The 25235-nt window shown below is 46.6% G+C and overlaps 3 protein-coding genes across 6 annotated transcripts in view; 1 reads left to right on the top strand and 2 right to left on the bottom strand.

Moving 5' to 3' along the window:
* The window catches only part of LOC111070916, a 49481-nt gene that overhangs the window by 12675 nt on the left and 11571 nt on the right, over nucleotides 1-25235 (bottom strand). For 3 of the 4 annotated variants that reach the window (XR_005968032.1, XR_002607434.2, XM_022361962.2), the window contains one exon: nucleotides 4144-4200. Coding sequence is in view for 1 of the 4 variants with exons in the window: in XM_022361962.2 (XP_022217654.2) it covers nucleotides 4144-4200 (57 nt within the window). In the remaining 3 variants the exon portion in view is untranslated. Of the gene's footprint in view, nucleotides 1-4143; nucleotides 4201-15560; nucleotides 15938-25235 lie in introns of those variants that run through there. The other variant, XR_002607433.2, reaches the window with a different exon arrangement.
* LOC111070926 (glycine-rich cell wall structural protein 1.8) lies at nucleotides 306-1177 on the top strand. The gene is made up of 2 exons (XM_022361985.2): nucleotides 306-402; nucleotides 587-1177. Exons 1-2 carry the CDS (start codon nucleotides 394-396, stop codon nucleotides 1112-1114), a joined length of 537 nt encoding a protein of 178 aa, XP_022217677.2. The 5' UTR covers nucleotides 306-393; the 3' UTR covers nucleotides 1115-1177.
* Nucleotides 6553-8378, bottom strand: LOC111070920. The gene has a single exon (XM_041594147.1). It carries the CDS (start codon nucleotides 8320-8322, stop codon nucleotides 6649-6651), a length of 1674 nt encoding a protein of 557 aa, XP_041450081.1. The 5' UTR covers nucleotides 8323-8378; the 3' UTR covers nucleotides 6553-6648.

Here is a 25235-nt window from a genome sequence, read left to right on the forward strand (position 1 = left end):
ATGTAAGCCAATAATTAAACACACGTAACTCGGGACGCGACTGTGCTGCTGCTGCTGCTGCTGCTGTAATGTGGTGCACATGCAAATGTTGGCGGCCCATGGAAGCTGCATGGAAATGCAATCGACACTCCTGCTGCTACTGCCCGACGGTGATGATAATGATGGATGGATGGATGGATGGTTGGATGGATGGGAGACCGCAAAGTACGCCACATGCCGCGGCCATGGTGCACTGAACCTGATTACATGCGCGCTTCATATAAAAGCCCCATGGATCCCCGACGGGCCACACAGTGTAAAAAGCGAACGCGCGCCAATCGGTGGTCAGAGAGTGGGATAAGCTTGCTGGATTAATTAAAGGACTAACCAAAGGACCCACTAAACAAATACTGAATGACCAAAGTGAGTCAAATTTCAAGCGAAATTCGTTATTTATGCAGTGGGATTACCATGGAACCGAACCAACTTCAGTTGACCCTTCACTGTACTCATAACGGCAGGTGCTACAGCTGCGTGGCTCCGCTCTGAGTGCATTTCTCTCTTAAAGCTGCTCTCTTTGTTTGCATTTGTCTACCTTTCTGAACAGCTAAGACCGCAGCGACCTCCGTTAACCGGAAATATCTTGGCTCTGATGCTGCTGCTGGCGGCCACAGGGCTGGAGGCACGCCGCATCGCTCACCGCCGCCTCATCATCCATGTGCCCGTCAAGGTGAAGACCCACCATCACACCCACACGGTGTACAAGGCGCATCATGGTTCCCACGGTGGCGGTGGCGGGGGCGGAGGGATCAAGCAAACCGTCTACAAAGTGCTCGGCTACTCCACACACGGAAAGGGAGGAGGAATCATCGGCGGTGGCAGTGGCGGTGGTTATGGCAGCTTTGACATGGGCGGCGGCGGCGGCGGCGGTGGGATGGGAGGCATGGGTCATGGCGAAATCACGTACGAGGATATGCACGGCTGCGAGAGCGGCAAGGTGATGCCAGCGCATCGGGACATGATTTTCAATCATTACTCGCGCCACGACGAACCGGAGGATGCCTTGGATGCCTTGGCGGCGGACTTTGACGAGGAGCGGGACGAGTTCATAGATGTTAGGGATGGCTGGTTGTGAATAAAGTTACGTGTGGGAAAACATTGCCGATTAATTATAAAATTCCAGGCGCTAATCCTCCTCCCTCCTTCTGCTGCTGCAGCTACTCCTGCATTTGCATGCGACTCACTCCAAAGTAATTACAAAATTGTTGACGAAGCAGCACCCAAGTTACCCGAATTCCAATCCCGAAAACTTGCCGCCTCAGCTATGCAGTTCGGAATTTGTGTCTTTGTCTACCAACGGCCCGCCGAATTCTACTTTGAATCCGCATTTGTATTGTTTAATTAGAGAAGAGGGAGCAGGGAGAGTGGGGGAGACTGCAGTCCGTCGGGCACTCGAGGCCAACGTCAAGTATTTGCATAGCTCTCGACTCAAGAGCATTCGGCCAGCGGCGCGGTGCGGCCCCAGACCCAGACCCAGCCCCAGCCCCAGCCCCTGGCGCATATTTTAGTGGACAATTAAGAGAAACGATTCCCCAATGAATGAATGAATGCGATATAAGTACGAAAACGAATGGTAAAGAATAGTTTTGCTACCCAGAGACAGGTGTCCTTTAGTTCTTTATGATTTTCAATGGGCAACAGAATGGATTTTTTCTATGATTAGATGCTCTCATTGGAATTAAATAATCATAATAGCCATAAAAGGGAAAATATTTTCTAATCTTTAGTTAAAATCTGCCAGAACACCTTTTGGGCATACTGTAAGAGCGGTTAGGGAATTTCTTTTGCCTCTATTAAAGCATTCTGCATTCTGGTGATTTTTGTTGCTACTCTTCCTGCATTTTTCACTGTTCAGCTGTCCAGAACTCCATCTCTCCATCTAAGTATCTCTAGCTCTAAGAACTGGGATCGCAGATGAAGATAACACCTTGCCAGTTGGTTGTCCACTTCTGATAAATCGTTTGGTGCGTGTTCTGTACGTGTATTAGGAGGAGTATTAGAGCATTGATCAATCAATTTTAATCGCTGCCTGGGATGCCGTTTGAACTGGAGCATCACTGCCATCAGTTAGCCACCGTTTGACGCAAGGCAGATTGATCACTCCTCCTGGCAGACGCTGCATCCCATTCCCCCCACCCAACACCCTAAAAGTTGCAGGCAAACTGCCAGCCCCGACCACAGGTGCCGCTCGCTGAGCGCAAAATAATTTGCGTGTAATTGAAGGCGACAGGCGCGTCACGGGTCGGGATGATAAATGCGTCTGCCCGGGCTCATGGCTCTGGGCCACAATTGAGTACCGAATCCGAATCCGAACCCGATCCGGCTGCCGCTTGAGCCTCGACGGCCTGCTCGACGGGTGGGCCGCATGGCACTTTTGACTGGCGCCAACTGGTCAGTGGATATGGATGTGGGCTATTTAAAGGCATTTAGCTGGTAATGACATTTAAGTCCAGCGATATAAATCGCACCACCACACCAGCAGCACCACGGAGACCCACAGCAGCAGCAGCAGCAGCAACATTGTTGCACTCCACAGGGCAGAGAGGAGAAATAAGAGAACTCAGAACTGTATGGCCCTCAGAGATCAAATGAAGTTGTTGGGCTTTAAGCCGCACCCGGCACGTGGTAAAGTTCCACCACGAATGTTGCCACAGGACGCTATAACGACCCCTAGATACCCTCGACACATTATTTTGTTTTGATTGCCATCCATAATCAATCCATAATTCATGGATAATCTCTCATTTCTGATCCATTGTATTCCTTCTACTAGCTGCAAAAAAATAATTACAGCACAAGATGATGGATAAACAGAGAAGGAACCAGAGAAATTTATACATTCCATTTATCAGATAAGTAAGAGAATTTACCCCATAAGCAAGGCCTTTTATACAGGGTATCAAAATCAACCGAATAGATGATGAGCAGCTAAGCAACTGAGCGACTGAGCTGCTTACGTCCAACAATGTCCAATGATGACGGGTTGAGCTCCAGAGAGCTTTGTCCATCAGCTTCGACTGTGGCTCCATCTCCTGGCATTCTGCTCCAACTCCATCTCCTGCTCCTGCTCCTACTCCAACTCTGGCATTATTGGATACGTTAAGCCTTTGCACATATTTGCATCCTGGCTGGCTGGGGCCGGAATGCCTGGCGGCAACAAAGCGTAAAACGATTTGGCCACAACCAAATAGGCAGTCGCTACAACAGACCCAGAACCAGCAGCAATGCAGGCACACAGATGCAGATGTAGAGTAGAGCATGGAGGATGGCGGATGGCGGATGGAGGATGGAGTAACCGGTGGTCAAGTTACCTTTACAATATTTGGCTGCACTAGAAAATGCTCCACCAAATGCTAAATACATTTGTGGGTCGCTTGTTCTCGTTCTCGTGTTCGCTCGTAGACGAGTATTTGATTTGGTTTTTGGCTTTAGCTTTTGGCCTCCTGCCTGCCTGCCTGCATGCCTGCTCTCTGGCCTGCGGTCTAAATAAATGTATTGATTTTGGCAAATGGCTTTTTGCATGGCCCAAACTCCAAACTCCTATCCACCGTCCTCGTCAGAATTGGCGCATTTGAATGATCCACTCAAAATTGTGATACTCTTTCTAAACAAGGGTATTAATACAGTACATAAATAAATGTACAACTGTAAAAGCCATCAATAGTTGCAATTATGAGACAATAAATGTATTATTCTCCCTCGTCTCTCTCTCTCTCTCTCTATAAATCTCGTTTGTTGGATGTGCCACAAAACATTTAAATGTAAAATCATCCATCAACCAACGTAAACTCTTTCCCTGATTCTGTTTCTGTTGTGTGTTCATTTCGTAATTGAACCAATCTCCTTATTTTCCCCATTTCCACTCTCCCTTTTTTCTCACTCAGCGGCTGCTGCTGCTGGCGCTGCTGGCTTGTTTACCCTTTGTCTGGCCTTTGATTTTTCATTTTCATTCCATTTTTCACAGCCACAATTTTTGGCCATTTTGCTGTTTGCCTAATTGGTTTCATTAGGGAAATATTCGGTTTTCGTTTTTCGGTTTCTCGGTTTTTCGGGTGTCTCTTTACCCTGTTTTTCCCTGCCCCAAAACCCGGAGTTCTCACTTACCTTCCTTCCGTTTGGTCGAACGTAGGATACCAAAAAATCGACGCTCCTGAGTCGAGTCTGAAAGAGTGCAAGAAAAAAGAAGGTAAGAAGTTGGGGGTAGAAAAGTTTGTCCAAAGTTCTGGGGCAAAATGAAAACTTTAAGGTGAGTTTTCTGGGCAGAACCTGCTAGCCAGTTACACGTGTCGCGCGAAGTAGCAACAAACCAGCAACCAGGCAGGCGGCAGGCATAATTTTCAACAAAGTGACAACTAAATAAATAGAAGAGAGTGCCAAATGGCAAAGTTTTCCCCTACAGCCAGCAGCCGGCAGCCAGAAGGATGATGCGGGCTGGGCTCCGTCTACGGCACTAATTTTAACACCATTAATTTGCGAGGCGAGACCATCGAGCAGGGACCGGTACCGGGACACCACAAAACCTCCAGCAGAGGCTAGACCCCTGGCCACCTCCTCCATAGAGCAGGGAGATAGAATAGAGAATTTTAAATGAAATGGACACAAGTTTTATTGAATTGAGTGGCAACCAAGGAGCAACATGGAGCAGCATTAAGGAGCTGGGGAAAACGGAAACGGAAACGCATTACTCCTCTGCTTGTGAGCTGAAAAGAGAAAGACAGGGCGCAGAGAGTGGCATGTTGTTTCTGTTCTTGTTTCTGTTCGTGTGGCCAGGCCAGCACTTTGCCCCACACGTTTACACGCAAGCTTACGAGGGTGGGGGTGGGGGTCAGAAAGTGTGGTTCGAAGTGGCGCCCCAATCAAAAAGAACAGCCAACAAAGTGGCAGGCAGCACAAGAAGCAGCACCAGCAGCAGCAGAATAAGTTGTGGCAAAGTTTTTGATTTCATGATATATTTATGGGCATCCGCTGCCGCTGCTGCTGCTACTCCTACTTTTAGGGCGCTGTCCAATTCCTTTGAGTAATAAACTTGGGGGCCTCGGCAGAAGTCCTGGCCTGGCCTGGCCTTCCCTGGCTGCAAAGGATGCGGCTTACAACTTGAACATGAGTTATTAATTTATTTCCCTTTTTGCCTCTCTGCCCTTTTGCACAGTTTAAAGTCGGTTTCCCATATAGAAGGAGGATTATAAAGTATACGCCGCGTGGGAGCCACATGAAAATGAAGACGATGAGTGGAGGCTGATTCGTGGTTACCGCGGTCCAGTGGCACGCACGTACAACCCGCTAACACAGATACCAACCCTATGAGAATTTATTTAAATACTGCGCTGAAATTTCAGCAACTTGGCCAAAACAAAGGCTACCCAGGACAATGACCACTGGGAAGCACCTGGGAATGGGAGCAATCCTGGCTAATGGAAAAAAAAACTGCCACTGAAATCAATTAAATATTAAATAAACCATATATCTCTCTCTCTCGCTATGATTTTCTCCCAGCATATTGAAGTGAAAGGCAAACACAATTGCAAAATGCTCGGCGAAAACTTTATGAGCCAGCGTAATCCTGGCAATTATGTGCCTGCTGCTGCTGCCGGTGCTGCTGCTCTGCCGAAGAGCAAACATTATCTCCATATTGCATGCCAGTATAGAGTAAACCAATAAGTGGAACAGGAGGAGCAGCAGAACCACTGCCACATGCAGCAGTGCTGCATGGTCCGAACGTGCTGCTGCATGAGCATTAAATTCAGAGAGATGTGAAATGATTTGAACAGGTGCAACAGAAGCAGAAGCAGAAGCAGCAGCAGCAGGAGGAGTAGCACTGGCAGTGGCAGGAATACGAGTAGAAGTACGGCACGGCCAGTGATAAAGAGGGATAAAGAGAACGAGTGGAAACTTGGCAAAAAGACTAATTATGTATTCATTAAAATGGCAAACGGCAAAAGGATGCATGTGCTTATGTATATGTATGTATGAGCAGAACATCCTTCTGCTTTGGCAACGAAATGAAATGAAAATACTAGATTCCAAAGGGATAGGGAATACGGATAGGGCAGGGACACGGTCTGCTCGAGGAGGCATGAATGCATTTCATGTGGAAAATATATATATTTTGCATAATGGCTGAATCTTTCCATCTGTGGATGGATGGGTTTTCTCACATTTTGATTATGATTATAACCTAATATGTGAGACACCTCCGCCCACCCAGAAGAGCGGAGCAGAAAGATGATTCCTAAATGCACAGCACACATTTATCATATTTGCATGAGTTTTCAGTTGGGGGAATCCTCATTAATGTGTCTCTGAATTAAAGATGTTTCGTTTGGAGCAGGTGCAAAACTAATTTAAATATTTTCTCTCTTTATAGATTCTGCTTGGATACATTGCTGGGACACATTCGAAAGGAAGAAATATTCGCTGATTGTTTGAGCAGCAGCTTTTATTATTATATTGCAAAAAGATGGAGAATTATTCTATGCGAAAACCGTTTGGAAATCATATGGATACCATGGCAGAGGCTTTAGTTTTAGGTGAAATAATTAAGTCTAGTTATGCGAAGGGTTCCTTGGTCGTTGATTGGTGCATTCTGGTGTTCATTAGAAGTTCCGTTAGTTAGCCCGAGAATCCTCCGAAGATCCCCTTGAAGAAGCGATAGATGGGTTTGGGTATCTCCACTGCAAACAGCACAGAGCTCTCCTCTCCCTCCTCCACAGGCACGGCAGCAGCCTGTGAGCGACGTTCGTCCTTGAGGGGCAGCTTGAGTTGTTGCAGCTTCTGCTGCTGCTGCTGCTGCTGTTGTTGGTTGAGTTGGGCGAGAATCAACTGCCGAATGGCTGCATCCTGGCTCTGCTTCTGTCCACTGCCGATGCCAATGCCAATGCCATTGCCGGTGGGGAACTGCAGCGGTTGTCCCACATAGAACTTGGATGTCTTGAGCAGATCCTCGATCTTAATGTGTCCCACAGTCGGTTCCTGCTTGGACGACGTCTCCTGGTTGGTCTCTGGGGCAGGCACCAGCAGCGGCAAGGCAGCCAGATTCACGGGCAGCAGGACATTCGTGTTGTGGTTCTTCTCGCCGCGACCTTCCTCGGATGCGTGGTTCAGCAGGGGATTGGAGATCAGGTAGAAACGATTGCCGGTCTTCGGTGGCTGATTCTGCTGCTGATTGGCGGATGACTCGTCGGCAAAGCCGCGGAACTTCTCAAAGTAAGTTCTCGTGGATTCGGTGGGACTAAAATTGGACGAAGGTGCATTGTAGGACTTTTCCTTGTAGAAGGGATTGGGCAGCAGCACCAAACTGAGCCCCACAACCTTGGGGAAATCGGTGAAGGGATTGGGCAGTGGAGGGAATGGAAATGCGCCTCCTCCCGACGGCTTTCCCTCCTCATACACATAGGTCACGTTGCCCGAAGGACTAGTACTGTTCACATAGGTCGTCTCCTGCTTCTCGAACAGATTGGGCAGGAAGGGGAATGGCTTCTTCTGGTTCTGGCTCTGGTAGTAGTGCGTGTGATTGTGTATGTGCTGTGTGGCATTGGCGCCCGTCGTGTTCAGTGCGGGGACGTACTCCACCTTGGGGGCCGTCTGGAATTTGTTGAACAGCTGCAAGTACTGTGCATCGGTGGCATTCAGCTGCTGCTGCACTCCCGAATACTTGAAGATCTTGTCCAGATTGGGTAGCCCTTGGAGTTGGCCCACATTGTCGTACTGCAGTAGGACTTGTCCGGGCTGCTCGAAGACCAGTTCGATCTCGCGACCTTTAACCTGTCCCTTCCCCTCCACTGCTTGTTCCTTTGGCTGCTCTACGTGTTCCTTTGGCTGCTCTGCCTGTTCCTTTGGCTGCTCTGCCTTTTCCTTTGGCTGCTCCGCCTGTTCCTTTGGCTGTTCTGCCTGTCCCTTCTGTTGCTCGTCCTTAGGCAGGATTGGACCTGTAACCTGTTCCTTCTGCTGCTGTTCCTGCTGGTTGACTTCAGGCTTTACTTCTGGGGTTCCCTGGTTTGCCTGGATTCCTTTCGTTTCCTCCGGAATCACTTGGTTCTCCTGAATCCCTAGGTTTTCCTTTAGTTTCTCCACTTCCACGGGTTTGACTGCTTCCGGGGAAGCGCCAATCTGCTGGGCGGGTGGCACCTTCTCCTGTTCCGTCGCCACTTCACTCTCAATGATCCTGGCCTGAGCCGCTGCCATCAGAAGACCAAGTAGAACCAGTAGACGCAGAGAATGCTTGGGGAGAGAGTCCACGATTAAACCCAGAGAAACCTTCTCTCTTTCTCGTGGATTACTTACCATGTTGAGGGTTTCAGTTGAACTGTGTCTTACCCTCAGGCCTCCCCGACTATTTATACAGATCTGGTAGGCAACTTTTTTCTCGGCTTATCTCTGACAGGAAGTCCACCGAAGTCCCCAATCTTTAGGGCCACTTTGGTTGCCATATTCCTATCGCTGTGGTGATTCTTTTTTTTCTTTCTGTTTTTGTGTTCACTTAGCAGAAGGCGCCAGTGCCAGTGGCAGTCGCAGTGCCAGTGGCAGTGGAATATCGATGCTTGAAATGAAATTGCACTTAAAAGTATATTGTGCGAGTGTCTATCCATACCCTGTCCTCTTTCGTCGTTATCAATTGTTGTTCCTGCCACCGTTTTGGTTTATTTTTCTCTCTCGTTTTACGTGCAACATGAAAATGCCATTGTTTCCGAGGCGCGCACACACAAACGGAAATCTATGACTCGCTTCACAATGTTTTTACTCCCTCCTTCAGTAGAAAAAAAATAACAGAAAGAACGGAAGTAACTATCGAGGAGGGAGTGAAGACGATTTTGATACTCTAAAAATCAGTGGGGCCCCAGGGTGCACAAGCAGAAGAAGATCTGTGCGACACTAGAAACTAGTGAAATTCAATTCGAAATATGCTGATTCTTGATAGTGAATTAACTTTTGAGATTCGTTAGACTTTCTTCAGATCCTCCATATTTTTTCAGATCTTTCGTGGCCTGGAAAGTTTACATATTTTATGGTATTCCTTTTCCAGTGGTTGCCAGTCTTAGAACTATATTTTGATAACGATTAGGAAGTAATTTCAATAGCAGTTTCTTCTTTTACAAACCTCTCACCAAATCCGTATTACCCTGACTTCCTTTGGGGCATTCAAACTGCACGGGCAAGTGCAAAAGACTGTCGCCCGCCTGTGAGGAATGTGAGCAGCAGGAGCTTAAGGCAAACGCATCCATAGCATAGACAGATGGATGGATGGAAGGGAACAGGAAAGGGGAAAGGAAAGTGCTCATCAGCTGCATATTCATGCCGGAGAGAGCTTTATCTTTGGAACTTTGTCTTTGTGCCCCATTTGCCTCCTTGCTGTCGATGTCCCTCTGTCCCTGTCCCAGTCCCTCTTGCTATTCCTGTGCCTGTCGCTGGTGACAGGTCGCCAGGTGAGTGAGCGATGAGCTCTGAGAACCTGGTCATTGACATGACATAGAAGAGGTATTTCGCTTCGTACACAGAGATACAGATGAATGGAGAGATGTCTCCTGCTGCGCTACGTAATTGAATTCGTATTTTTGGAGGACTAGACTACCATTTGACGTAGGAAGGAAGGAAGGAAGGAAGGATGTTATTGTCATTGACAGAACTCCAAATGCTTGAATCGATTATTGACGAAGAGGCGGCACTCGGGGGAAGAAGGAATCTCCCTATTAGCGATGACAATAATTGGTCGTATCAAGCGTAAGCAATAATTGGAGTGAGATCAGACCACAATCAGCAATTGTGGAAGCTCTCCGCTCATCCCTTTGTTCAGTTAAACAATTAACTTTCCGATTCACATGGTTTTTTCTTTCTTTCTTTTGAACAAGTTTCCGCATTTAAAATCAGTTCCGTTTGCCAATTTTCATTCATGCATAATTCACACCCCAAAATACAATCGAGGGGCAATTATTTTGTTGTTTTTCCAACCGCAATGGAAATTATATATTTTGTGTGCTGCTGCAAAATAAAACTAAATTTTAAGCATTCCCCAGTTGAAAGATTCAGAGAGTGGAAATTACCCAGGCGGCCCCAGCCCCAGCACCCATCCCCAGCGCAAGGATTTCATAATTTTCGAGGCCTGTCAGCAGCCCACTGCCAAAGCTGTGCATGAAGCTGAGAATCTGAAGACTGAAACTGAAGACTGAAGTTTGGGGCAAGAAATTGTTTGGCGCTGCGGCAGATGAGCTGTTGAAATTGCAAGTACGGCACTTGCTCAATTTTTCATGAGCCTCCCACAAGCCAAGACAGCAGCAAAAGCGAAGAAGTTCAGCTAGACGGCCCTCAAATCGACTTTGGAATACACTCTAGGCAAGTATGGGGACAGTATGCCGCATTTTGGCGGCTTAGAGCGGTTGAATTTAACATATAAAATGTCTCTTTAGCTCAAACTTATTGACAGAGGGCATATGCCCTTCATTAAAATGAAATTCTCAAGAACTAGAAGACGTTGAAACTATGGGCCCAAGAATGCGCCTGAGCCGCAGCAACCCACACACACAAACTCCACACCGAACGAACGTTGCAAAAGGAGCAGCCTGATGATAGAGGTGGATAGTAGGGAGTGCGGAGTGCGGAGAGGCAGGGAGATCTGTGAAAAGGTGAAATTAGCGGGGCCAACATCTACCGGCGGCTTCTCGGGCAGCCGCATCGTGGCCAGACAATGAGGCGAGCAGCGGCCCTTGACTTGGCCGAGTCCCATTCCCAGTCTCAGGGCCAAGGAGAGACAAGCAAGAGTAGAGGAGTACCAGGAGCAGAGGCCAAAGCAAAAGCGAAGAATAAAAAACACAGGTAAAGGCAACGAATCAGCGACAAAAACAGAAACAGAAACACCAAGAGAACCAGGGAGCGAGAGAGAGAGAGAGAGGTGATGGAGGAGTGAGTGCAAGAATAATGCCCAAGGCCAAGGCAGTGCGAGGAGCACCACAACATCATCATTATCATCATTCTCACGTGCAAGGTGTATTTAAATAGGGTGAGGAATTGCCAGAAAAAACTCTCATCTTTGGTTTTAGTTGCATTTCGGTGTGACACAATGAGAGCGAAAGGCAACTGCCACCACCGGGTTCTACATATTACACCTTGCTCATTGGTCAGTGCGAGGGCACGAGAGCAGCTTAATCGCTGTGATGGTCAGGGATAGCAGTGCAGCAGCAGCAGAGCAGCAGCAGCATCATCATCATCATTCCCCAAAGTCAGCGAAGAGATAAGCGCGGGCCATTGGTACTGGTATTGGTATTGGTATTGGTGTTGGTGTAGCACAGCAGCAGCAGCCCACGAAATTGAGGGGGAGTGCGGGAGCAGTGCAATTCTTCTGCTCTGCTTCTCCTTCACTCCCCTCCACCACTCATGTTTTGTTCTCTTTTATTTGGGGGGTGGGCGAACTCTTTCGTTTTGGGTGTGTGCAGTGCAGCGGCGATAAGATCAGCGTGTGTGAGGGAAGAGACCAGCCAAGAGCCGCCTGGCCGTGGCCGTGGCCTGGCCTGGCCTGGCTATGGGTCCTGTGAGTGGGTCCGCAGAGAGACGACAGACCCTGGAGCTTGCCCTGGACCACGGACAGACTGTGGCATCTGCAGCAGGTGTTTCGCTTTCAGGCTGCTGCTGCTGCTGCTGATGCTGCTGCCACACAATATGGGTAACAAGTTGCACCGTGCACCATCCTGCACCATTCTGCACCAACTTTATCGCCACATAATTCACACGGAAGAGGGAGAGGGAATGGGAGTGGGAGTGAGAGTGGAACTGTGGGGTGGGGGAGGCATGGATTGATTGACTCTCGCCGTGGGGGAGGGTGGACTGAGGGCAGTAGTGGGAGTACGAAAATGGAAAAATCAAACATCAGAGCAGGGGAGGTGGAGGTGGAGGAGGTGCAAGAGCTGGCCAAATACCCTGGGGGACTTTTCAGGGCAACCTGCAACCTGCCGCACATTCCAGCCAGGAGTACGCTCCACTAGGTAAATATGGCAGACGACACAAAGGGCACACAACATCCCGCATTCAACGCCAGGCAACACATCCGCATGCCCCATCAAGATATGGCCATCATCAGCCAGTTCCGTTTCCCCCCACCGCCCATTCTGGTACATACTGCTCCTCCTGTCATCGTCCTGTCCTCCTCTTCAGAATCGCTTAGAATTCAAAACATTTCAGACAAATTGGCGTCGCTTTTTGAGCTCTCCACGTGTGACAAAATGCAATGCAAACAGCCGAAGGAAAGGGAATGGAAGGAAAGGGAACGGTTCCCCATGGGGGAAATACCCTCCCTCCGTCTCCGGCTGCATCACCATCACCATCTGGACAATGCCCGGGAACCAGGGCCCGAGGAATGGAGTCGAGAGTGCGGCGGCCTTGTTTAATTTATGCCAAAACATTTCTGAAGCGACGTTGACGACATCATTTGGCCTGGCACAAAACGATGCAGAATGGAGACGGACAGACAGACATTGGACAGTTGGCCACCAGCCTACCCCTCCCTTCATATCTTTTCTGGTGCTGGTGCTGCATGGACTGCCCTGGGATTGAGGCGTCACTTGATATGCAATAAATAAGCTGCTTCTGCTGCTTCTGCTGCTGGGAAAAGTGTTAACGAGCCTGCAGCGGGAGAGGTAAGAGAAGCCTCTGTTGAGGGCCCCTAGAGAGAGAGCTACTTTGGTGTGCTGGACCCAGACACTTGGAGAAAAAGGAAACACATGTAATGTAATAAAAAGAAAGAGTTTTGATGATTTCAGAGCGAGAGAGAGACAGAGAGAGATCTTGAAAGATAGCTGTTTATGACATAGTTTCCCATGAGCGTACAGATCTACTGTCAGTGACGGAAAATGACGATTTCCTGTGGGTTATCTTGGCTCGATTGCAGGGCTCGGGCATGGCACTATCTATTGTGCTTAGGCGTCTTAGGGTTCCACTTCCATTTCACATCAATTACTCCTTCTGCCATTTCATATCACCTCAAATTGTTCTCTAATTGTTCTCTAAACATCTGCCAGAACCTTTTCTTTCTCTCAGTGGAAGTTGCAACGCGTTGGCGCCACAAAATGAACGCCATTCATGGGGCAGCGTGCACGAGACAAGAATGTGACCCATTTTTAGCACCCGTATAGTGGCTCTTTCCCCCCGCCCAACCCCCTCTAAGCAGAGTGTCTGCTGCTGTTGTTTGTTTAAATGTTTGCCCATATATGGTACAGTCAGCTATATAAATATGTGAACAGCTTTTAGCACCTTGCCCCCGCCACACTTGAGTGGCACACACACACACACAAACAAACACACTCCAGAGCTGCCATGGAGAGACATTTGAACGTGTCTCAGTGGCTCTCTACTGATCCCTCGGAGCACGTGCGTCCAAGCACCAGACAATGAGAGCTTTCCAGCACCCAGCACCCAGAACCCATTCCAGGGGGGGGTATGGAAATCAAGTTGTTAAATTTACTCTGCAATAATAAGTTCCGATATTTTGCTTATTTTCAATTATTCTTTTTCCTCCTTTTCACTGAACCGTTGCTGAAGGCGGGCCCATTTTCAATTAAGCAAAATTAAAAATTTATTACGAACCACAGCAGAAAGAAAACAAAGGGGGCAGAAAGCAGGCAGCAGGCAGCAGGCAACAGGGACAGCAAGGAAGAGCGCGAAGAGTAATTTGCAGAAGGTACGTACTACGTACGTACTTCAGGGTGTAGGAAATGTTTATGTTTTCATTAAAAAAAAGAAAAAGGAGAAACCGAATCATGGGTTGGAGTGGTTGCTGATGGAATGATGGGTGGGTGGGTATGGGTATGGGAGGCAGTGCGTCGGTGGATGATTGGGTTGTGCTTTGGGCTCGCTTTGGTCCTGTCCGCGCGCTATCCTTTTGCCCGTTTTTATTTGTGTTGAAGTTTTAATCATTGAAGTGACATTGACAGCACAGCAGCAGCAGCAGTCCAGCAGCCCCTGATGTCAGGGGTAGGCCAGTGGGTGTCATACACAGAGGGCGACTCATTTTTTCCAAACTGTGGCAAGTGAAATTTTTGTCCGTCAAAGAGCCAACAAAATATTTATGAGTTTTAAGTGATTATTGAATTTGATATGCGGTCGGACCAGCCGCTCAATGCGGAAGTTTCTTCTTATTTTTTCGCTCTCATCGTAAGGATATTAAAAAAGTTTTTAATAACGAGTTAGAAAAGTTTAAAAGGCGCTCATATTAACGAGAGAACGAACGATTTTATAGCCCCATGTGTTTTATGGACTTTAATGATTAACGAGGGTAGGTTTCCTTTTTGTTTGTAATAAAACTGATTGTCAAGGGGTGGATCAACTTTGAAATAAATGTTTATTCAAGAGCACCAGTCTCTGAAACAAATATAAACGATTGTGTGTATTATTGACCATAGTTAAAACGGTGGGTAAATAATCATTTAATTGCATGATGTATTGTAAAGGAATAATGTTCTCTGAAAGAGATCTTCTTTCACAGGATGCATGAGCTGGTACTACCTTCTGCTGTGAATGTTGAACAAATACTTGATTTGCCTGATTTTTAACCATATTAAAACAGGTTTCAGTTCTATTATCGATATCAACAAACAGTAGAGAACTCTGTTGAGATTTACCCGAATACTTCGAATATATATTTATATTTTTGACCGTCCAATAAGATTATGTGAAAGATCCTGCGGAGTGCATTGTATCTCTAATAGTTTCAATTACTTCAGGTGATATCTCAGGTGACACTGCCCTGTGAGATCACATTATAGGGTAAATTGTGGCGAAAACTCTTTTGAAAAATAAAGCATAGACTATATGGGATTTCAAGTATCGGAAGATCAAGTAGAGAAAGAGGAAACTTGAATATTACGTGTTGAAAGTGTTAAAGTAATTTGCAAATTTCTATTAAAATAGAGCAACTTTTTATCAACAGTATTTTTAGTTCTATTACCACTCTCTATCTCTCTCTCTCTCTGTTCAGTCACTCTCCTCCCTCTATTTGTCTTTCCCTTTTCGCGTTCCCTACCCCCCCTCGACAAATAAACCGTTGTAACAGTGTTGCAAACGTTATATTTCAATTAGCATAGAATTTCCATAGCGTAACCAGCATTTATGCGGCGATAAGTTTTCTTCAATTAAAACTTTGCCACAAAAGACGCACCCACACACACACACACACAACACTCGTAGACACACACACGTATGGAATATTTGGAGTCAAACTTTTGCATAAATTTTAATGAATATGATTCGAGTGGAGAGCGCCGCCAACTTTTGTTACTTCATAAATCTGATGGCGCATCGCATCGCATCGGCTGGAGTACTTTTTGTGTAAGTAAATATAATTTTGAGGCGCCACTAATAACACACTTCCGTTGTTGCCCCCTCTGCCTCGTCGCTCTTTTTGGAGGGGTTTTCCCCCTTCACAACAATGGCGACGGCGACGGCAACGACTTCCGACCTGAGACACCCAAACAAACACACTCACACACACTCACACATGCATATGTAAGGAAAAGCCGCTTGGGGGATTACCCCGGAATACGTACCAGGAGTACGGGTTCTAGGTTTGTATTTTTATTTTTATGGTTGTTTTTGTTTTTGTTTTCCACAAGTTTTATATTATTTTTGTTCGTAGTTTTATTCCATATTTGTTGGCAACTTCTTTCTTTGATAGTACAATATATGGCTCTTTTTTTTATTTATTTAAAAACAATTCTCCAAAAAAGGTTCAACGCACGCTGTGTGGATGCAACGGATCGAGCAACGGAATGCTTCTGCTTCTGCTGCGGCTGCTTTTGGGGAGCCCCGGATGCCGGCGAAAGTCGAACCGCAAGCAACAGACGGCAAGCACAGACTGAAAGCTGCAGCTGGAGCCGCCTCGTGTTCGGCGCGCAAAAACACTGCTTTTTTTGCAAACTGTTGAAAAATCGCACGGAAAATGTGTAGTGGAAACGCACACACGACCGCGCACACACGAAGACCACACGAAGCCACGAGGCAGGCAGGCAGGCAGCAGCAGCAGCAGCAGCAACAATAAAAACAACAACTAGCAGCAGCAGCAATTGTGGAGCCAAAACCAAAGCTAAAGCCGAAGTCACAGTGCCACTAGAGCCAGAGCCGAAGCCGAAGCTGAAGCTGATGCTCCAAAACGATGCTCGTGGTGTACACATGTTGCAAGCAGCATCATCCCAGCGGCAAATGTTGCCTGCATGCCACAAACGTGCGCATGAGAAAATGTTGCTAAACGTTAAGTAGTGTTGTTGCTTGTGTCGTGAATACCCCGTACTTGGGATCAGCAGATTGTGTGGGGACCTGGAACTCGAGAGATGCTAACTTTTTGCACGTTGCTGATGCAGTTGCTGCACATCAATGTCCGAAAGAGAATCAATCTATAAAGTTCCTTAATTAATACCATCATCAAGATATAATTTCAAAGATATAGAACTCTCTTTTTGTAAAGAAAAGCAGAGCGATATGAAGTTCTCTTTAGCTACCGTTTAAAGGGTATCTTTTGGTTCGAATTTCAATTACAGCATTCCTACATGTTGTTGTTGTTGGTGTTGTCCGTTTGTGTTCGTTTAGGCGGGAAAAATATGTGTGTTGTGGTGGCCAGAGAGAGCCCAGAAGCCAGAAGCCAGAAGAAGCGGCTTTTGTAAGCTGCAGCAACCCAGCCATGTAGCAGTGATTATTTTGTCAATTGCAGTGACACAAAGGCATGGCATCTATCTCTAATGCCGTGCTCCCAGCCCAGCCCAGCCCCTCCTTCTACTCCTTCTATAGCGATTATTTCGTTGTTGTCTTTTGTTCATATAAAGGAGGAGCAGATTCAGGGGGCAGGGAGATCCTAAGTAGTTGTGGATTGTTTAGAGAACGAACGCTTTGAGGGGCATTCAATTGATTCCCATGAATGCCGAATCGAGTGGCAGCAACATCAAAGCGTGTTTCCACTCTGTGTAATGGATACATCCATAGACATACGCGGGTATATATATTTGTAAATATTTCTTTATACATATATCAATGATTCTGTATAATTTACTTAGCTGATTAGTGGAATAAGCTGATTATGCAAATGTTTTTGCTACGGTCAAAAACAGCAATATAAAGGCAGAGAAATGTGTGTGTGTGTGTGAAATCAGTTTCATTTGCACAAAAAAAACGCAGACAGGCAGAAACCCATTGCAAATAAATATTTAATACAAAATATACGCATATTTTACACATATTTTAAATCAATTAAAACATTTCCAACAAGAATCCACTTCCACTTCTCTGCTCCTTGAAACGGCAGGCAAGCGGCTGGCTGGCTTTGGTCCTACGCCACCTACGCCACCCACAGGAATCCATGGAATCCATTTTGCGGTAACTCTGTGTTCAACCAACTAAAAACTATTTTATTTTTACCACACCCGATGTCTGTACAATAGTTTGCATGTTCTTATTGTTAAATAAAATATGCGTTGAATAATTGCGGAAATTGAGTGCGTAAATAAATGAAAAATCAGGTAATACTCGCCTCATCAGGAAAGGATATTAAAAACCAGGCTTTCAACTATATCAATCAATAAAGAGAGATGACCAAAATTCTGCAAGAACAGAACTTTCTATGGTTTCCAAGGGAACAACAAATTTATTATGGTTAAATTACAAATAATATTAATCGACTATTACAGTGGTAATAATATAGGAACTTCCTATATGTTGGATTGATTACTATTAGGCCACAGCGACACACAAGCCGGATACCTACAGACCGAGAGGTGCTGCTGCATAACGCGCGAGTACTTGAAGTGGTATTTTCAGGAGAACCCAATAAGAAACGTAAAGCAGATTCCAAATTAAATCCCACTGAGTCTTTCCTAATCAGAATAATTTGTGTATCTGCCAGAAACATATATATGTACATATGTACATACATATGCCAAATTTTCTGTTAAATTCTTAAGTATCTCAGCCCCAAAAAGCTTCCCTAATGGAATCACCTTTAATCAACTTTTGCCACCATTTAAGACCTCTACAGCCATTAAGTTCGCTTTGAGAGAGAGAGAAAACGGAAATGTTCTTGGTGGCAACAAAAAAAAAAATGAAAAATCAACAATTTACAAATTGAAGCGCAGGCCACAAAACGGATCCAGCACAGCACAGCCCGTGCCCACAGACCCACAATTGGTTTCCATTTCCTCATCAAATTAAATGAAACGAAATCAAATGAAATGCAGTGCAATAAAATGGAATACAATCGAGTCGCCCCGGAGAGGCGACGCAGGCGACTGTTGCAAGCAGCTCTGCTCTGGCGAAAGCGAACAAAATTAACGAAAATCATTTCAACAACTCCTGGCGCCAGCCCCAAAAACCCCACATCCAAGGGACTCCTCGTTCTGGCTTCCAGAGGATGCCATAGAAATGCTGGTAATTAAGCGCTCTTGAGCGGCTCACCGGCAAAAAAAAAAAAAAGAAGAAATGTTTTAAACACGTTGGGGAAAAACATGAAAAATGAAACGAAACACAACAAATTAAAATGGAATTTAAACGGGAATAAAGAAGCGACGAAGGCGTGGCAGGAGACGAAGCAGCCAGCAGCCAGGAGCAGGAGCCAGGACCGTAAGCAAACAAGTTCCATTCCAAGGAGCAGGGAGCAACAACTAAAAGCATTTCCGGCCAAGAACAGAACCCATGGTATGCGCTTAAAGTATGGCATGCAAACGTCAAGGAAAAGGCTCTCCAGTAGAGTAGCTGAAAGTCGACAAAGTCCCACGACCACGCCCACTCTAGAGCACTCTGGAGCAGCAGTAGAAGGAGCAGCAACAGCAACAACAGTAGGTCCCAACAAATTTCTTTATAATATACAAAGGAAATGCCAAGCGGAGGCGACTCAAACGGGCAGACAAACACAAACACAAAAGCTCCCTCCCAACCATTTCTGGAGAAGAAGGGTCGTCCTATTTAGAGGGAATTTCCCGAGCAATGGAATACGAGAAGTGCGTGCGAGGAGTGTGCAGTATGCGAGTATGTAGGTCTAAATGTGACACAAACATGTGTATATGTTCAGCTGGTGCCGTGGCAACAACAAAGGAGGCACGCCAGCAACAGCAAAAGGATTACCAAAGGGAGGACCAAGGCAGGCAGGCAGTCAGGAGCAGGAGACTTTACGTGCGTTAATAATACTAGTACGCATACGACACGTTGTACGAGCTCTGAATCTGCCACTGCCACTGACTCTGACTCTGGCCATACATCAAAAACGGGAGGAAACGTAGCCCGGAGTCATGTCAACAGGGAGGAGGAAGAGTGGAGGCAGGCATAGGAGTAGCAACAGCAGCAGCAACCCAAGAAGCGACCTTGATTACGTTTTCAGCCTGACTGACTTTCTTCCAGGACAGGAGCCAAGACCAAGACTCCTCCTTTTGCAGGTTTTGGATGCTGTGTGGCTGGAGACCACGTCTGTCCTTGGCAAACGCATAAAATGTGTTTAACACACAATTTATGTGTGCATGGGAGGCGCAGAGGCGCTCAAATTTACAGCCCACAGGCAGCCGGCGGAGCTTCAGGTTTATTTTATTAGAGTAACGCAGCAAAAGCAGCCGCAGCAGCAGCAGCAACCAGTGCAGGCAGCCAGTCGTCCTGAGTCCTTTCTGCTTTGCTCCTTTTGTGTGCCAGAGCCATTTGTTCTACACATAAATTGGCCCGCGGGGCCATCAAGCAAAAATCATATGTTTTATACATGGCAAAAGTTGGCCCACAGTCTGGCAGAGCACAAAAAAAAGTATAATAGACTTGGCTTTAATATTTCAGATTTTCCATCCTCTCTCTCTCTCTCTGCGCTACAGATTGAACAAAAAGTTTTTATTTTGATTTTATGACTTTGGTTGTTGCGCAACGAGGACATGGCTTGAACTCTGAGCCCTGAAAGGGGGAATGTTTTATGTAGTAAACTATGGGAGCCCCAACTGGGATTATTATGATGGAAAACTGATTGACTATGCAAATATTCTGACCCAAAAATGGGAGTACATTATTATAAGGCAAATAATTCAAAGAGAGCCTCCAGGATGGCAAATAATGATCAAAGGAAATAAATAAAAATAAGAGCCATCTACCGCTGATCCTCAGTACCAACCCAGTCCCAAAACAGGGACATTTTCCACTTTAGTTACTCTGCAGAAATTCCCCCTTAATATGTACAACTGAAATTGAATTTTTCTGTACAAATGAAAGAACACAACACTCACATCAACAAATAAATACATGTTAAAAGCCTGCCCTGCTCATCCTCCGAAAGTTGACACACAAAAAAACCTCTCAGGCAATTGCCCAGCTGAAAACTGTGGAAAAGTGTGCAGCTCCTTCACATGTGAGAAAACGGCAGGACTAAATAAAAGGGAAAACTTTTAATTTTCCGCAAAATGTTTTGCGGAACCTTTTCTTAACAAGAACTTTTAATTTTTAATTAAATGGCAGACACACACGAGCACACCCTTCCCTTTCCATTCCATTTCAAAGAGAGAGTTGCAGACGGAAAGAGAGATGCGGAGAGTGAACGTGGGAGAGTGAGCGGGTGTCCGTCCAGGAAACTTGTCTGCGGCAAAAGACAGAGAATGGGAAAGAGGCCCAGCGTTCCAGTTCCACTTCCAGTCCCGCCCTCCCACAATAAAGCTCAATTAGTTAACGGCGAGCGCGCGCTGCTCAATCAAAGAGCGCACAGCGTTTCCGCTCAGTCCCCTGCCGCTGCCCCCTGCCCCTGACCCAGCCCACAAATCGTGCATTATTATTTGTTTGTTTGGGGGCTGCTTATCAGCTGGAGCCCCGAAGACTCAGTTCTGAATTCGCAGTCACTCACACAGGCACAGTGGGATGTCCACAGCTTAAGCTGCAAGGGGGGTATTTATTTTTCTTAAGGTTTTTATTTATTTAATTTTCTGTTTAAATTTTCCCCTCTGGAGTTCTGGAATTTTGCCCACAAACTATTACTGGCGAATTCTTGCATTCATCCCACTGTGCATAGTCGGACTCAGGCGTAGGGGCAATTGCAGTCACGCATCTCACGATTGCGCTATTATATTCTCACCTTATGATGACTGACTGCAAGGCAGTCCCAGCCCCAGCCCCAGACCCAGACTCGACCCGAAACTGGGATTGGGTTTGGGTTGGATGGATGGATGGAGGTACTTCAACGGGGAGTGGTGGCACGGGGTAGTGGTGCTCGCGAGGCAATTGAAAAGCCGCAAACAATAATTGCAGTTACCTAAGCCAAAGCCCCCCCTCCCACCAAAACCGCAGCAATTTTTGTTGCTGTTCTGCCCCTGAAACGGGAAAGGGAATGCGGAGTGCGGAATGCGGAATGCTCATCCTGTTCTTAGTGGCAGAAAGGTAGTGAGGGAGGGAATGAGGGGATGAGAGCGATGAACGCGAATTAGGCAAATTGTCTGCAATTTCTGTGGGCTCCCTTTCGCGATTCATGGCTGTTGTTTTTCGGCTCCCCCCGAGAGATTACTGGCCATCGATTGTCTTTGTTTAAATGTTCGTGTTGCGAGGAAACTGTGTTGAGATTTCTCTGTTGTTCTGGTTTTCATAATTCCTATTCCCTATCCACTTTCCCATCAGCCCCGCAGCGGGTTCACGAGTTCAGCGGGCCGCACTTGTGTGTCATCCTGCCTGCATGCCTTTCCCTCACTCACTCACTCTCTCTCTCTCTCTCTCTCTCTCTCTCGCTCTGTTCACTCTGATCCGTTTCTATGCAGTTGCCCTGCAGCCATTTTTTTTTTAGTTGTCGAGGACGACACCCACACCAGCCAGCCGCCGACCCCTCCATCGACTGAAGCACCTTCATTAACATACCAACTGCAATGCGGGAGTAGGGGGAGGCGGCAGGGAGGGGCAGTAACATCCATGCTGGGGAGGATTGCCCGCTCTGCCTGTGGGTAAGGAATTTCCAGCTTCGTGGCTTGGAATTTGCTGTAATCCGATACAATTTAGCGGCTTAAAGCTTCTGCCTGCTTGACGCTCAAGTTTCACGTCATCTTCTGCTCCTTCCTATTGGTGTCTCTGTTATTGCTAGCACCCCCCTCAGCGCTGCAGAGAGAGAGGGCGAGGGAGAGAGATCCCCAACAAGGCACGCGTTTCGCATTTTCTCTTCTTTGGATTCTCCGCCGTTGCCGTTGTTTTGAGTTCCCCTGTCATACGGCCCCCTGTCTCCATCACTCCTTTTCGTTAGGATTAATGTGTGTGTGTGTGTGTGTGTGTGTGTGTGTTGTGTGTGTAGCTCCAGGGCTCTACCAGTGCTCTTTCAATGGAGCGGATTAGAAGCCACTCCAATGGTTCTCCATTGCTCTCACTTTCCTTCTACACCCCATGTCGCTCCTAGAGTCCACAGTTAACGCGAATATTTATCAGCAAAAATATTGAAAACAACTGTTAAATATGCATTTCTTTCAGTGTAAGCTGCACCACATTTACTTACCATCAAATATTCTAAAAAAAATTCCCCTTTTCGTTCTTTCGTTCTCTCACTCTGGCACTCTCTTCCACTGAACCACTCAGAAATGCAACAAAACAAAAACAAAACTTATCAAAAATACAAGAAGCGAAAGCTTCCGTGCTGCTTTGGATGTCGAAGACTTAGTTACCCTTTAATATGGGGTATATGTAGGTTTCCAATTCCACACTTCGTGCAGCAAAAGGAAGGGCTGTTCCATGGAAAAGGAAGTTCAAAAATACATCTGTCTCCCAGGCTGTTTAAAATCATAATACTTTCCTCTGAGAGGGTATACAAATAAAACGAAGATAGTGGAAAAGGAAGTAAAAGCGAAAAATAGAATAGAGAATTCGGCGGAAGGGGGGGAGGGTGCATACGTTGCGCATACGAAATGCATGTAGGAAAAAATCTAAACAATTTCGCCAACAACTTTGCTGACGGCTCGAAAAGGATTACATAACAGTGGCAGTCGGCGGAGGTGGAGGTGGAGGTGGAGGTGGAGGGGTAGAGATGGGGTAGAGATGCACCGGAATCGGGAAGACACCAGCTGCTGTTGCTGCCATATGGTAATTGTTTTTTTTTTGTACATCACGTAGTTGCTGCAAACCGAAATCCCCAACATTCGCTATTCCTGTTCCGAGAGCAATGTTTGTGCTACGCTGCATGCAGTGAAAGGGCAAGCAGGCAGCCCGCCTGCACCTCCCAGACACACCCCACCCACAGGCGGTCTTAATTGCGTTCATACATAATTATGATGGAGAGCGGGAGAGCGGGAGAGCGGGAGAGGGAGTGGCACTCAAGGTGTACGAGTACACTGCGAGAGCCGAGAGTTATGCTACATTTAAACCAAGTTGACTTTGGTGCGGGGAGACGGGATGTGGGACGGTAAACGGTACCAACTGGAATTAAAGCTGCCTACATTCCTGCGAAGCAGAATGAAACAGGCAGACAGAGAGACGGAGAGAGAGAGAGAGAGAGAGAGAGTGGCAGAGGTCGAGCGAAAGCAGCCGTCAGCGAAGTACCGTTTATTTTTCACTTTTCCCACTCGACGCGACCCTTTAAATTGCAACATTTTTACCACACGCACACACACATACTCTCAGTCAGCTGCAGTGGGTTAAATAATACCGTATTATTTAATTCAATGTTGAAGTCGCGCCTAGGACTGTCACATTCCCGCAGCAGCAGCAGCAGCTGTATAAATAAATATACCTTGCTTCTGAATCTGCAATTGCTGTGGTTATTGTTGCTGTTGTTGTTGTTGTGGCTCCTGCAAATATTCATAAAATCAACTCATGCTGGAAATGCAAAAGAACAAGAGAACGGAGAGGAGTGGAAAAGAGAGAGAGAGAGAGAGGGAGTGTGGGTGGCAGAGAAAGGGGAATGGCCCAGAGTTACACAGTGAAACGAAACTCAAATATTTGTTTGATTGGGCTTAGTTACATACATACATATGTATGTATGCCAGAGCATGCATGCACACAAATATTCGTATGTACATATGTATGTAAATATGTGAGTACAGTATCAAATATCTATGGCGGACACAAAGCGATCTTTTACTGTACCCTATGTACCTATGCACACATACTCGTACGAGTATCCAAAGTCTGTTTGCTTTGGAGGCCAGCACCAGCATACACAGAAATATGGAATATTTATCTAATGTGCTTCAAACGGAATCCCCCAAACAGAAGAACAATCCAATGCGGAGAGCAAGCAATGGCATACAACTCTAGAGCATGTCCAACAAAGAGCTTCCCCCCACATGTTTGTGTGATATTTTAAGTTACAGTCGAATGGACGACTAATCATTACTGTGGGCAAGGCAAACCTCAAAACAGAACACAAGCTAAATTTCCTAATTTACAGAGTGTCAGCCCGGGGAACTCCTTTGGAGTTGACATTAAATCCCAGCTCGGCGAACACCTGCAACACGGCAAAAGCCGCCTGTTCGTGCCTCCGCTGCTGTTGCTGCTGCTGCTCTTCCTGCCGCAGTAAAAAGTCAATTTACGGCCCATCCCCCCAGAGGTTAGGCCCCGGCCAAACGACACTTAAATGAAGTACACACACGAAACGCATAGCATAGCAAGGTTCCATCCTCATCCTCATGCACGGTAAGTGCTGGGTGTGCTTGGGCGGTAGGCACAAAATCAATATCACATCAATTTCCAGTATTTTTAAGGCTTCAACGCTAAACTCCACTCCACTACACTCAGGGGTAAACCTGTCATTTTTTCAATTAAATTATAAAAATTACCAGCAAAATCCCAGACCAAGCCAAGGGGAACCCAGCTCTCTGCCGCTCTGCCCCCTCGCTTGTTCTGAGCAGGTGATGGCGACTTTAGCACGTGCTGTCAACGAGGGGACGGACAAACGGAAGGAAGGGCAAAACCGAACAAAACCAGACTGGAAAGAGGGACGCACAGTCTCTCTCTCTCTCTCTCCCTTTTCTCTCCTGTGCCTTGTTACCTGCACCTTGGCAGCAATTAATTCTGGTAACATAATCTTCACTTACAACTTTATATGACACTAAATCAGTGCGAAGTGTGTGACTGCTGGAGGGAGTGCCGAGTGCTTGTGCCCCAATTTGGCTGCATATTAGAGCAGCATCGAGTGGTGCTTCTCGAGTGTGTGTGTGTGTGTGTGTGGTGGGGGCGTTACCAGCCAAGCGGCCGAACGGATTTACAAGCCCCCCCGAATTATCTGTGTCTGTGTGTGTATGTGTGTGTTCCCCGAACGCACAGAA

The sequence above is a fragment of the Drosophila obscura genome, unplaced genomic scaffold (assembly GCF_018151105.1).
Source record: "Drosophila obscura isolate BZ-5 IFL unplaced genomic scaffold, ASM1815110v1 contig_208, whole genome shotgun sequence".
In the NCBI taxonomy this organism is placed as follows: Eukaryota; Metazoa; Arthropoda; class Insecta; order Diptera; family Drosophilidae; genus Drosophila; species Drosophila obscura.

Coding starts and splice junctions, on each gene's coding strand:
- LOC111070920 (XM_041594147.1), bottom strand. CDS start 8,322: ATGGTAAGTAATCCACGAGAAAGAGAGAAGGTTTCTCTGGGTTTAATC.